The 12,483-nt window shown below is 49.3% G+C and overlaps 2 protein-coding genes across 4 annotated transcripts; one reads left to right on the forward strand and one right to left on the reverse strand.

The window, feature by feature from the left end:
* On the reverse strand, positions 1-2,447 carry VKORC1 (vitamin K epoxide reductase complex subunit 1). Of its 2 annotated transcripts, XM_081299787.1 has the most exons (3): positions 2,200-2,435; positions 1,323-1,432; positions 1-456 (listed from the first exon to the last, which is right to left on the reverse strand). In XM_081299787.1, the coding sequence occupies exons 1-3, from the start codon at positions 2,370-2,372 to the stop codon at positions 248-250; spliced, it is 492 nt and encodes a 163-aa protein (XP_081155913.1). In that variant the 5' UTR covers positions 2,373-2,435; the 3' UTR covers positions 1-247. The 2 variants fall into 2 exon arrangements, with proteins under 2 accessions (XP_081155913.1, XP_081155914.1); XM_081299788.1 differs by lacking the exon at positions 1,323-1,432 and having other exon boundaries at positions 2,200-2,447.
* A 5,779-nt stretch (positions 2,448-8,226) lies between these two features.
* Positions 8,227-12,483, forward strand: BCKDK (branched chain keto acid dehydrogenase kinase). Of its 2 annotated transcripts, XM_081297183.1 has the most exons (12): positions 8,227-8,370; positions 8,922-9,287; positions 9,407-9,475; positions 9,567-9,677; positions 9,963-10,010; positions 10,092-10,211; positions 10,294-10,392; positions 10,597-10,670; positions 10,995-11,123; positions 11,203-11,292; positions 11,766-11,924; positions 12,025-12,483. In XM_081297183.1, the coding sequence occupies exons 2-12, from the start codon at positions 9,039-9,041 to the stop codon at positions 12,167-12,169; spliced, it is 1,293 nt and encodes a 430-aa protein (XP_081153309.1). In that variant the 5' UTR covers positions 8,227-8,370; positions 8,922-9,038; the 3' UTR covers positions 12,170-12,483. The 2 variants fall into 2 exon arrangements, with proteins under 2 accessions (XP_081153309.1, XP_081153310.1); XM_081297184.1 differs by lacking the exon at positions 8,227-8,370 and having other exon boundaries at positions 9,059-9,287.

Genomic DNA, 12,483 nt, shown 5'->3' on the forward strand with positions numbered 1-12,483 from the left:
TTAACCAACTTTATTTAAGAAATTTTATTGCTCAGAACCTTCTCTCCTTGGGCAATTGCAGAAACCTGGCCTTGGGTCAGAGCTAGAGGCACATTTGGTCCATTTTCCTGTGTATGGTTATGGAAGGGATGTGGCGGGGGGGCGGGGGAGGATGAAGGGCCTTCTAGGTACCCAGACATGGCCCCCTTGGGCAAGGCTCATGTGCTAAAGCAAAGCAGATGTAGTCAGCCTGGTTTGGGGTGAGGCTTCAGTGTCCTTTGGCCTTGCTGTGGGGTTCCTGAGCCTCCCGGATACTAAGCAACATCAGGCCCACGTTGACAGCATAGGTGGTGATGCAAACAATGCAGAAATCATAGAGCACGAAGAACAGGATCCAGGCCAAGTAGACAGAACCAGCAAGGGATACCAAGGAACTCAGTATCAGTAGGATAGAGGCCCAGCGTCCCGGCAGGCAACCTGCAAAAGCAGAAAAAAATAAGGAATGGCCACATCTAGAACACTGTCATGACTTCTGGTGCTCCTTAGACTGCAGGGGAAAGGTCTCTAAACAAGACGCTCTGGCAGACCCCCTCTAAGACCTTTGTTTACCTATCTGTTCAATGATCCCAGGTTTCCAAATAGTGAATTTTCTTACAGAGCTCTACACAAGACGAAAGGGTTATCTTTGGATTCTCCTCAAAAAGGAACTTCTGGCAAGGTGCAGTGGCACATGCCTTTAATCCTAGCTACTTGGAGACTGAGGCAGGAGGACTGTGAGTTTGAGGCCAGTTTGGGCATGTCTTTAAAAAAAAGAAAGATCCAGGGGCACGGTGCATGCATGCAATCCCAGTGACTCAAGAGGCTGAGGCAGGAAGATTACAAGTTCAAAACCAGCCTTAGCAAATTAATGGGGCCCTAAACAATTTAGGGAGACCCTCTCTCAAAATAAAATGTAATGGGAATAGAAAAGACAGTAGAATGAATGGGACATAACTTTCCTATGTACATATATGAATATACAAGCAGTGATGCTCTAGATCATGTACAGCCGCAAAAATGGGATCCCAATTATAAGTTATACTCTATGTATGTAAAATATATCAAAAATATACCCTACTGTCACGTATAGCTAAAAATAATAAAATTTTTTATAAAAATAAAATATAAAAAGGATCCTAGGAAGTCTTTAGGGGTTGGTCAGCCTCTGACCTAAACCAATTGAAAGACTCCTGTTAGTGCCCTCCCTGCCTTCTTGTCCCAAGAATGCTTAGTGATGAGCAGCTGGCTGTCAACTGTCTGGGTGGGACTGGGTTTGCCTAGCTTGAAGGGGCGGGGCCACTCACCTAACCCCAGCTGTAGAGTGTAGAAAATGCAACCGAATATGCTGTTGGATTGATTGAGGACGCTGTCTGCTCCCAGCACATGCTCCACCAGCCCGAAGCCATGGCCCCACCTGGTGGTGGTGGTGGTCGTGGGGACCCAGGTTAGTAGTGTCAAGCTAGTGCCTTGAACTTTGTCCTAGAAAGGTGATTTCCAAGAAGCCACCTGGGCTGGTTGCCCCAATTTTTTATTCCCCATCCACCCGAGGGATCCAAAGGTCCATGACCTCCTGACCTCCCGAATGTTTGGCCACGTCAGGATTCCATATCACTGCCCCTGTCCTCCCTTATCCCCAGGGCTGGCCATCGCTCTTCCAGGCACCTCTCTATCCTGGACCTTCAATAATCTTTAGATGACAAGGATGGCGTAACCTTTTCCCAAGATGGAAAATCTGGGGCACATTCTCCTAGCCCTGGACTCACAAACATCCAATTTCCTGGCCACCCACTCCCTTCTTCCGTATTCCATCATCGCACTAATTATTAAACCCCTGGTCCTCAAGCACAGCCATCTTTAGTCTCCTGCTCCCAGGCAGTCATTACCAGCATTCCCCTCCCCTCGCGCCACGCTCAAGACCACGTCAGTTCCTACTCGTTACCTCTCCCTCTTTCCCGTTAACCGTTGTTCTTTGGCACCCAGATCCACGTGCGATCTCCAGTCCTAGTCCCCAGGACTATCTTCCCCTGTGCCCTGCTCTCTTATCTGGAACTTTATTATCTCTGGTAGCCCAGCGCCTGTGCACACTCGATTTGCTGGGCAGTTCGGTTTCAAAGTGTCCGTTCCCTGTGCACCTGGATTCCAGACTCCGTCGGGCCCAAAGCATTCTACTTGCACGCGCACCTGGAGGAGAAGACGCGCGAACAGCTGATGGCAGTGCCGACGTCGCAGAGGGCGCGGTAATCTTGGTCGCGGGCGCGCGCCGCTTTCACGTGTAGCGCGTAAAGGGAAAGCACTAAACCGGTGAGGCAAAGGGCAAGCCGCACCCACCCAGGATTCCTCCAGGTGGTGCCCATGTCTGCGGGTCCAGCCGGAGGCGCCAGTTGGAAGAGAACCAGCCACAGAGCAGGGACTGGCAGAGTAGGGCCACGTCCTCTACCACCTCTATGACTGGGCGATTGGCCTGCCATTCTCCCATTCTCGGATCCAATTGGTTGTTCTTGACATTCAACAGGCGTGAGGGCAAGGTAGGGAAACAGCTAGGAATTCTGGGACTGGTAAACTGAATTGAACTTAATTGCAGACGAGGCGGCTATCAGGCATGATGGGAATTGGAGTAGGAGAGGATGCAGGGCATCAAGGGAAATGGAGTCCCTAGAATTTTAAAAAATAAGCGTTGGGGGATACTGCTCTGCAAGAGAGCGATTACCTAGCATTCTCTGGAGGCCCGGGGTTCAATTCCCAGCTACACACACACACACACACACACACACACACACAGAGAGACACAAGTTTAGCGTTTTCTCTATGCCAAGCCCTGTTCTAAACATTGGCACATTCAGTGGACTCTGGAATTCAGCGATTCTGCCATCACATTCAGGAAGCAAGCATGTCCCTTAAAACTAATATTTCAGGCTATATCCTTCCTGCCTGAGGTTGCTTAGACATTCCCTCCTACCTCACTAGCACTTTCTCAAGTTCCATTAAGTTGTCCACACCTTTGACACTTTTCTAAACTCTCCACTATTTTAGCATCTTCCTAGCAAAGCCTGAGCAGGGGTCAACCCAACAGTCTCTCCTATCTAAGCTCCCCTTTACAGTTGTCCCATCTCCCTTTCAACCTCTCCACCCTTTTCATCCTGATGCAAACTTGTTTCTCTTTCCTGTTTTAGAAACAGCAACAAGTTTCCCTTAGCCAGGAGTTTTGAATCACCACTCCCTCTCCTATCCACCTTATGATCCTCATCCTCCCCTTCACAGTCCAGTTTTTGGAAATATTTTATGTTTCTAGTCTCTGCTTCTTCACTTATTCTTTGATTGCCCATATCATAAACCAGCTCCTCCATCAAACACTCCCCTGACAACTAGAGGTGGTTGTCACCAGGATGCTAAGTCCAATGGTTATTTTTCAAGTCTTATCTTGTTTGCCTTCCCAATAGTATTAGTCATTGTTAAGCACTCCCTCCTGGGAACTCTCCTCCTTTTGCTTCTGTGATATTTCACTCTCCTGCTGGTTCTCCTCCCTATGTGACTGCTCTTTCTCAGATCCATTCCTCTTACTGTAGAGATTGTGGTAGGCAGAATAATGGTCTTCAAAGATGTTCATGACTGCCAGGCACAATGGCACCTGCCTATAATCCCAGCAGCTTGGTAGGTTGCTGCAGAAGGATCACAAATTCAAAGTCAGCCTCAGCAACTTAGCAAGGCCTTATGCAACTTAGCAAGACCCTGTCTCACAATAAAAAATAAAAGGACTGGGGATGTGGCTTAGTGGTTAAGCACCCCTGGACTCAATCCCCAGTACCAAAATAATAAATAATAAATAATGTTTTTTAAGCACTTGTTATGTGCCAGGAATTACTATTAGGATGTTGAAATAAATAATTAAAGAAGGCAAATACTCATGCTCTTGTCTTATATTGTTGAAAAGAAGGGGAAAATGTGCAATTAGTAATGATAAGTAGGGGCTGGGGATGTGGCTCAAGCAGTAGCGCGCTCGCCTGGCATGCGTGCGGCCCGGGTTCGATCCTCAGCACCACATACCAACAAAAGATGTTGTGTCTGCCGAGAACTAAAAAATAAATATTAAAAATTCTCTCTCTCTCTCTCCCCTCTCTCACTCTCTCTTAAAAAAAATAATAATGATAAGTACAGGAGCTGGGGTGTAGTTTGGGGGCAGAATGCTTGCCTACCAGGGTGAGACCCTGGGTTGTTCATCCCTAGTACTTCACACACACTATATACATTCATATACATATATGTATATGTATATATATATATATATATATATATATACACACACACACATACATATATGTACGTGTGTAGAGATAGTGATACCGTCGGTTATCGGTGATGAGTCCTGCCTCCCCACATGTTGAAGTTTGAACATTAGAGAAGCAAGCAGAGGCATATAAAGCAGGGTTTATTTAAAAAGGGTAACATAAACTTCTCCCGGGAGGGAGAAGAGGGCCATAGCTGGCATCCTGGTATCCCAAGAAGCGAGGTGTTCTGCCCTTTTTATATGTCCTTTGTTCTCCTGCCTTTTCCTCCTTATCTTTCTCCTTCCTGTATACATGACTAGGCCCAGGACTAGGCCCAGGAATGCTTGGTGGGGTGTCCCAAAGGTGGAGGAAAAGGTGGGCTGAAAGGGGAAGGGCGGTAACAACCTTATAGCTCCCTGTAGGAAGGGCAGTTCCTGGGACAGGTTACCTTGGCAAAGGGTTGGAGCAGGGGCAGGTTCTTTTTTTTTTTTTTTTTTTAAAGAGAGAGTTATGAGAGAGAGAGAGAGAGAGAGAGAGAGAAGTTTTTTTAATATTTATTTTTTAGTTATTGGCGGACACAACACCGTTGTTTGTATGTGGTGCTGAGGATCGAACGCATGCCAAGCGAGCGCTATATGCTTAAGCCACATCCCCAGCCCCAAGGGGCAGGTTCTTGATAAGGGTGAAGGAAGGGCTCTGAAGGAATTAACATTTCAATCTCTCAAGGGACAGTCTTCAACTTCCTGGACTCACTCAAAATTGGCCTCCTTGGGGCTGGAGTTGTGGCTTAGTGGTAGAATGCTCGCCTAGCACATGCAAGGCCCTGGGTTCAATCCTCAGCACCACATAAAAATAAATAAATAAAATAAAGGTATTGTATAAAAAAAAAATTGCCCTCCTTGATCTGACCTGACTCGATTTACCTATCTACACTGACTGCCTGTCTAATTCTGGCTTCAATACTGTTATTAGTGATAAATGCTGTGGGTAAAGAGTAGAGCAGAATAGGGTATGGAGAAGACTGGAATTTTAATTAGGATGGGCAGGGTGGGTTTCATTCGGTTGACAGCTGAGCAAAAATTTAAGGAGGTGAGGAACAAGCTATATGGGTATCTAAGGGAAGGGTGTTCCAGACAGAGCACACAGCCAGCAAGAGGCATTAAAGTTAAACTTGCCTGCTCTGTTCAGTGAACAGCAGGGACACTGGTGTGGCTGGAGCAGAATGTGTGTGTGTGTGTGTTGCAGGAGTAGTCTTTTTATCATTCTGTGCTTCAGTCCTTACATTTGTAAAACGATGACAATAATGGTACCTTCCCAAGAGGATGGATATAAAGATGAAATCAATACGTTAAAAACCGTCTAAGACAGCTGGGCACACGCCTGACACAGTGGCCCAAGCCTATAATCCCAGCGGCTCAGGAGGCTGTCACAAGAGGATAATAAATTCAAGGCCACCCTTAGCAACTTACTGAGGCCCTAACCTGTCTCAAAATAAAAAATAAAAATGGCTGGTGATGCAGTTCAGTGGTAAAGCGCCCCTGGGTTCAATCACCACTACGAAAAATCAAAACAGTAGTGCTTAACCAACACTGTTTTTAACCGAGACTTGGGTGGCTCATGGCCAATCTTCACCACTGGGGGCAGCAGCGAGTTCTGGAGGAGCTCTGATAAATGCGCCGGGTCAAATGGGGTGAGGCAGTTACCAGACGCCACACGCCTCCCTGGCAGTCACAGCCACAGCCTCCCGCGGCTCCAGCCCACGCCACGGCCACGTGAGCGCCAAGTTCTGGTGCACAAGGAGTACTCCGAGTTCTTTGCTATTTGCTCCTCCCTTCCAGAAACACCTTCCCTCTCCCTCTTCCACGTGCTAAAGCAGTGCCTGCCTGCACATCTAAATGCCTCCTGGCTTTACTCCACAATGTTGTCAGGAAGTTAGGAAGGGGAAGGTACCATGTGGGGGTAGGGAGCTGGGAGGAAAGCCAGAGATTCTTTCCCAAGGTCTATGGAGACCTTTCCCTAATTTCTCAGGCAGGCCAATCATGGTGAGGAGTCCCAACTCCCAAGTTTAAAGACAGCTTCCCAAGAGGTCCCCTACTTCCTTTCACACATTATTTTAATTAATTTACTTATTTTTTTGTAGTTCTGGGGATTGAACTCAGGCTTGTGCATGCTAGGCAAGCACTCTACCACTAAGCTATATCTGCAGCTCTTTTTATTTTGAGATGGAGTCCTACCTCAGCCTCTGGAGTAGTTGGGATTACAGGCATGCACCACTACCCCTGGTGTAGCACTCTCTTGTTAAAAATTTAAAAATATTTAGAAATTATATAGCCACAGTTAAAAAAAATAATCAGTATACACACATACACTCATACCCCTCTCCCAGCACTTCTTGCCTGAGATAAAGTAATTATCTTCTCCCTGGTTTCTCTGCCTTTGGTCTCACCAACCCCCCACATTCACATTCATTGTCTAAGGAGCAGAGACCCAGAGCCCACAGTTAAAATCCTTCAGTGTTCCTCAGGACAACTGCAGACTTCTTATCCTTCCTGAGCTTCTGGTCAGCCCACTCAACCTTCTCATATTCTACTGTGGTTCCAGTCATATCTTCAGGTCATCCAGGCTGTTCCTCTATCCGGCTACATCTTTTCTGCTTTCGCTCCCTTCCCTAACCAAATCCTACTCAAGCTGAACCTATACCAATGTCACAGTTCTTACCTGGTGCTCTCACCCCCCCATGCCCCCCCACCCTGCCCCAGGCTATCCTGACAGCAGACTGCACCAGAACTGTCTTCCTCTTCAGGGTAGAGGAAGGTCTTTTTATTTGATTCATTACCCAATCTTTCCTGGCACAGAAAATCACCCAGTCAGGATGACTTGCACTCACTATGGGCAGGAATATTATTAATACACAACACTTGTACAGTGCTAATTCCATACCTGGCATTATTCTAGGCACTTTACGTTTATAAATTGAAGTAATCCACACAACCCCAGGATTAATAATCCTTTATTTATTTATGTATTGGGGATTGAACCAAGGGGCACTTTACCACGAAACTACACCACCAGTCCTTTTTATTTTTAAATTTTGAGAAGGGGTCTCACTAAGTTACTTAGGGCTGCTCTAAATTGCTGAGGCTGGCCTCGAATTTGCGATCCTCCTACTTTAGCTTCCACAGTCACCCTGCTTGAATAATACATCCTCATTTTACCAATACCAAAATTAAAGCACCCAGCAGTTAACTAACTTGTTTCAAGTATTAGGGGGCAGAGCTGGGGTTCGAATCACGGTTTACTTTCCCATGAATGAGTCGAGAGCTGAAAAGTGAAGGATAAGACCTCAGGGAAACCGGTAGGGTTTAATCTGTATGCTTTACATCTAAGAATCTTTCCTTACTAGCGTTTTGCTCCCAGGTATCCCCCCACATCTTTTTTTTTTTTTTGTACCAGGGTTGAACTCAGGGGGCACTTGGCCACTGAGTCACATCCCCAGCCGTATTTTGTATTTTATTTAGAGACAGGGTCTCACTGAGTTGCTTAGTGCCTCACCATTGCTGAGGCTGGCTTTGAACTCGCGATCCTCCTGTCTCAGCCCCCTGAGCCGCTGGGATTACAGGCATGCGCCACCGCGCCGGGCCTAGGGAGCCCATTTTATTTTATTTTATTTTTTTAATATATATATATATTTTTTTGTTGCAGATGGACACAATACTTTTATTTATTTTTTTTTTATGTGGTGCTGAGGATCGAACCCAGGGCCTCGCCCGCGCTAGGCAAGCGCTTTACCGCTGAGCCACAACTCCAGCCCCGAGGGAGCCCATTTTATAAAGCAGAAAATAGAGTCCACAGGCCACAGGTAATTTCGGGAGGGAGCTCCATTTATCAAGTGGTCCGGAAACCGGGATGTAGCCAGAATGGACTGGAGCCCCCGCTGTGAGTCCTCAGCAGCAAACTACAACTCCCAGGAGGCATCGGGCGCCCACAGCCCACGCGACGTCGCAGCGGCAGAGGGCGCAGGCGGCTTGGGTAGCCGCGTAGGTCTACAGGGCGGTTCCGCTCGGACCCGGGCCCTGGCTCTTGCCCCGCGGTAAGTGGAATATTTGCATAGACCCTGCGGGCTAAGGCTGCGCAGCACGCGTCCACAGCCGCCACCATTTGCGCTGGAGTGCGCATGGGCGAGGGGCTGCCATCTACCATATGGGGGGGACCCGGGCGGAACCAAGAAACCTCGCTGAGGGGTAAACTCACATGGGGACTCCCGGTCCGTAGCCTCTGCGCAGCTGGCTCTCTGGCTCACAGTGCTGTGTCGCACGTACTCAGGCCTGGCTCCTGGAGCCCGGGTCTGACCGCGCTGAGTAGGGGTCAGCCCCGCCCCCTGTACCTGAGGAAGCCAGGGCGAGGTTTTGGGCTGGACGGGTTTGAGTTCTTCGCCTGACCCCCCAGTCCATCAGGTAGAGCCTCAGATTGAATAGGACCTCCGGAAAGCAAGGTTGACTAGGCTTAACTTGTGTTTGGGGAGGTGACTGAAGGGCTGACTAGAGATTGCTTAGGTTTGAGGATACCGGTGCTCATGTGGAGAAGTGGTGCAGGTCTTCTGAATTCGAATCCTTAAAAGTCCACTTTACCCTGCTCTGGTAGATGGGAGCTACTCTCCCGGGGCTGAGCTGGTCAGCATCCTCGACGGATCCTCACCCTTGAAGTCAGAGAAAGACCTCTGTCCACCCACACTATTTGCCCCGTTTTGGGGTCGCCTCCATGTATTGGGTGCTCAGGCCTAGTAACAGACTAGTCCGACAAAAGAGCAAGACGATGATACTGGCGTCGGTGCTTGGGAGCAGCCCTCGGGCTGGGCCTTCACTTCGGCCTCTCTTGGGGCTGTCACTCTCCATACGGGCCCATTCTACATCCGCCACGGATACACACCATGTGGAGATGGCACGGGAGCGCTCCAAGACGGTCACTTCCTTCTACAATCAATCAGCCATCGATGTGGCAGCGGAGAAGGTGCGCAGTGCTGATGGTTAGCAGGGGTCAAGTGCTGGAGTAGGTGTTCAGGGAACGAGGAGCTATGCGGTGGGGAAGGGATGTTGGAGGTCCAGTGCTCAAGGTCCATCTGTCTTCAGCCCTCAGTCCGCCTCACTCCGACCATGATGCTCTATTCTGGCCGCTCCCAGGATGGCAGTCACCTTCTGGTAAGATTCCTGATCCCAGTTTCCCCTTTGGCTCCTGGAGCTCAGGGCAGCCACTCAGGTCTTGGCCTTGTCTGCCCTCTTTTTCTTATAGAAAAGTGGCCGGTACCTGCAGCAGGAGCTACCAGTGAGGATTGCTCACCGCATCAAGGGCTTCCGCAGCCTTCCTTTTATCATTGGCTGCAATCCCACCATACTGCATGTGGTAAGGTAGAAAGGATCTTTGATCAGTGTGCATACCACCCAAGGGATCAGTAGGGAGCCTGGGGCCCAGAATGGCAGACTTGCCTGCTGTGTCAGGGCCATACAGGCCCTGGACACCAAGCCTTTGAAGGTAAAGCTACATATTGATAGAGGTTGGAAAGGTCACAGTGGGGGTTGGAACCATTTGAAGTGGGTTGGGTGGTGATCCAGATGGGCACGCATGGATGGCTGTTCTCTACCCAGTGCCGGTAGCAGCCCTGTGAATTCCCATACTTCTTCCTTGCAGCATGAGCTGTATATCCGTGCTTTCCAGAAGCTGACAGACTTCCCTCCGGTGAGGCTGGGCAGAGCAGGGCGGTAAGGGACTAAGACACCAGGGTTGGACCACCTGTGCTTATGAATCTGTGACCTGCAGATCAAAGACCAGGCAGATGAGGCCCAATACTGCCAGCTTGTGCGACAGCTGCTAGATGACCACAAAGATGTAGTAACCCTGTTAGCTGAAGGCCTGCGTGAGAGCCGAAAGCACATAGAGGTCAGTGGCAGCAAAGTAAGGGCCTAGCAAAGTAAAGGCGCTGGGAAAGAGCATGAGGTTTCAGAAGCCATGCATTTTACAGGATGAAAAGCTCGTCCGCTACTTCTTGGACAAGACACTGACTTCAAGGCTTGGGATCCGCATGTTGGCCACTCATCATCTGGCGCTACATGAGGATAAGGTGGGGCTTTGAAAACTAAGACCTGCCTGGGAAGGTCAAGTGAGAAGAGGAAAATGAGCCAGGTCCCCCCTTGGGCTGGGAACCTAAGCCAAAGTCATGGGGGAGAGGCTTTTGGGGCTGCTTTGGCATCTCAGAGTTGCAGGCATTTGGCCGCCAAGGTGGGGTTGGAGGTGTTGCTAGTCCTGACCTTCTTTCTCCTGCCAGCCCGACTTTGTTGGCATCATCTGTACTCGTCTCTCACCAAAGAAGATTATTGAAAAGTGGGTGGACTTTGCCAGGTGAGGCTAGAATGGCTGAAGGGATGGGTGTCTTGGGGCAGGGAACTCTTAGTTCTGAGCCCTTGCCTGGGGCATCATCTAGGTTAGGGTTCTCAACCTTGGCACTGTTGACATTTTAAACTAGATAATTCTTTATAGTGGGGGCTGTCCTATGCATGTTAAGATGTTTAGAAGGAACCCTTGCTTCTACTGACTTGATACCCCTGAGTTGTGAGGAGCAAAATTCTCTCCCCAGACTTGCATAGGTCCCTTGGGAGCAGACTAGTTTCCAGTTGAGAACCACTACTTTATGGGCTCCTATCTGAACCTTTTTCTTATCCACAGACGCCTGTGTGAGCATAAGTATGGCAATGCACCCCGAGTTCGCATCAATGGACATGTGGCTGCCCGTTTCCCCTTCATTCCTATGCCGTTAGACTATATCCTGCCCGAGCTGCTCAAGAATGCCATGAGGTGGGCAGGCTGGATCGACTGGGTGGGGCCAGATAGGAACTGTGGTGCCACCTCCTACTAATCTTTCCTTCCTGCATAGAGCCACAATGGAAAGCCACCTAGACACTCCCTACAATGTTCCAGATGTGGTCATCACCATTGCCAACAATGATATTGATCTCATCATCAGGTTTGTCCTGAGTTCGGTTGGGCTGGGTGGATGGGGGTTCCAGGCAGTTTACAGTTTTGCTGTAGAACCTTGAGCCAGTACCTGCCCCTCTTTGGGATTTGGACCCTGGTCAGAAAAGATATTATTTGGTTCTTAGATTGCCATGAACTGGATATTAATGGATCTACAGCCAGCTATGGTTCCCAGGACCTTGCCTCTATCAGTAACTGAGGGCCCTAGAATGGGGAAACCAGTCTTTGAGGCTGGGCTAAGAATAAATATCAAATCCCTTGAGAAGGTATAAGCAGGCAGTGGCCCAGGCAAAGGTGAGGATGGAGAAAAGTTGGCTAAACAAACAAGGCCCAAGGGTCAAGGTGGACCACATTCCATATTGGGGTGGAAGGAACAGGAAATCAAATTTAGCACTCTTTCCTTGGGTGGTAGTAAGACCCTATCAAACCTGGGCTGAGCCAATGTTGTTGAAACCCTGCCAGAATTTCAGACCGGGGTGGAGGCATTGCTCACAAAGACTTGGATAGGGTCATGGACTACCACTTCACTACAGCTGAGGCCAGCACCCAGGACCCCCGAATCAGCCCACTCTTCGGCCACCTGGACATGCACAGTGGTGGCCAGTCAGGACCCATGCATGGGTGAGGCTCCCCCACCCGCCTCCACAACTGGGGATGGGGAACAACCCAAGGGAACTCAGGCCTCTGAAGCTCCCTATTCTATTTCCCTGCCTACCCCCAGCTTTGGCTTCGGGTTGCCCACATCACGGGCCTACGCCGAGTACCTTGGTGGTTCCCTGCAGCTGCAGTCCCTGCAGGGCATTGGCACAGATGTCTACCTGCGGCTCCGCCACATCGACGGCCGGGAGGAAAGCTTCCGAATCTGACTGTACAACCTTTGGCCTGCTTGCCTGCCCAAGCTGGGCCACACTCCTTGCCAGGACCTTTGGGTCAGGCAGGGTGACACTCTGCTCCACATACTGCTGCATCTTGGGTCTTAGGGCCCCAGACAAGACAGATGGACCTACATGGAACTGGGTGCCACTCCTTCTCAAGAGAGCTCACTACTTCCTTGCCCCCAGCCTTGAAGGGGAGGAAACAGGGACCTCTGAGGCCTCTAGCAACAGCTCTGTCATTCTTGTTCCTGGGGAACCCCTACTTTGACATGTTATTTGTTATTAAAGTTCACATTTTGAATGCC

This window comes from Spermophilus citellus (genome assembly GCF_964194105.1).
Source record: "Spermophilus citellus genome assembly, chromosome: 6".
In the NCBI taxonomy this organism is placed as follows: Eukaryota; Metazoa; Chordata; class Mammalia; order Rodentia; family Sciuridae; genus Spermophilus; species Spermophilus citellus.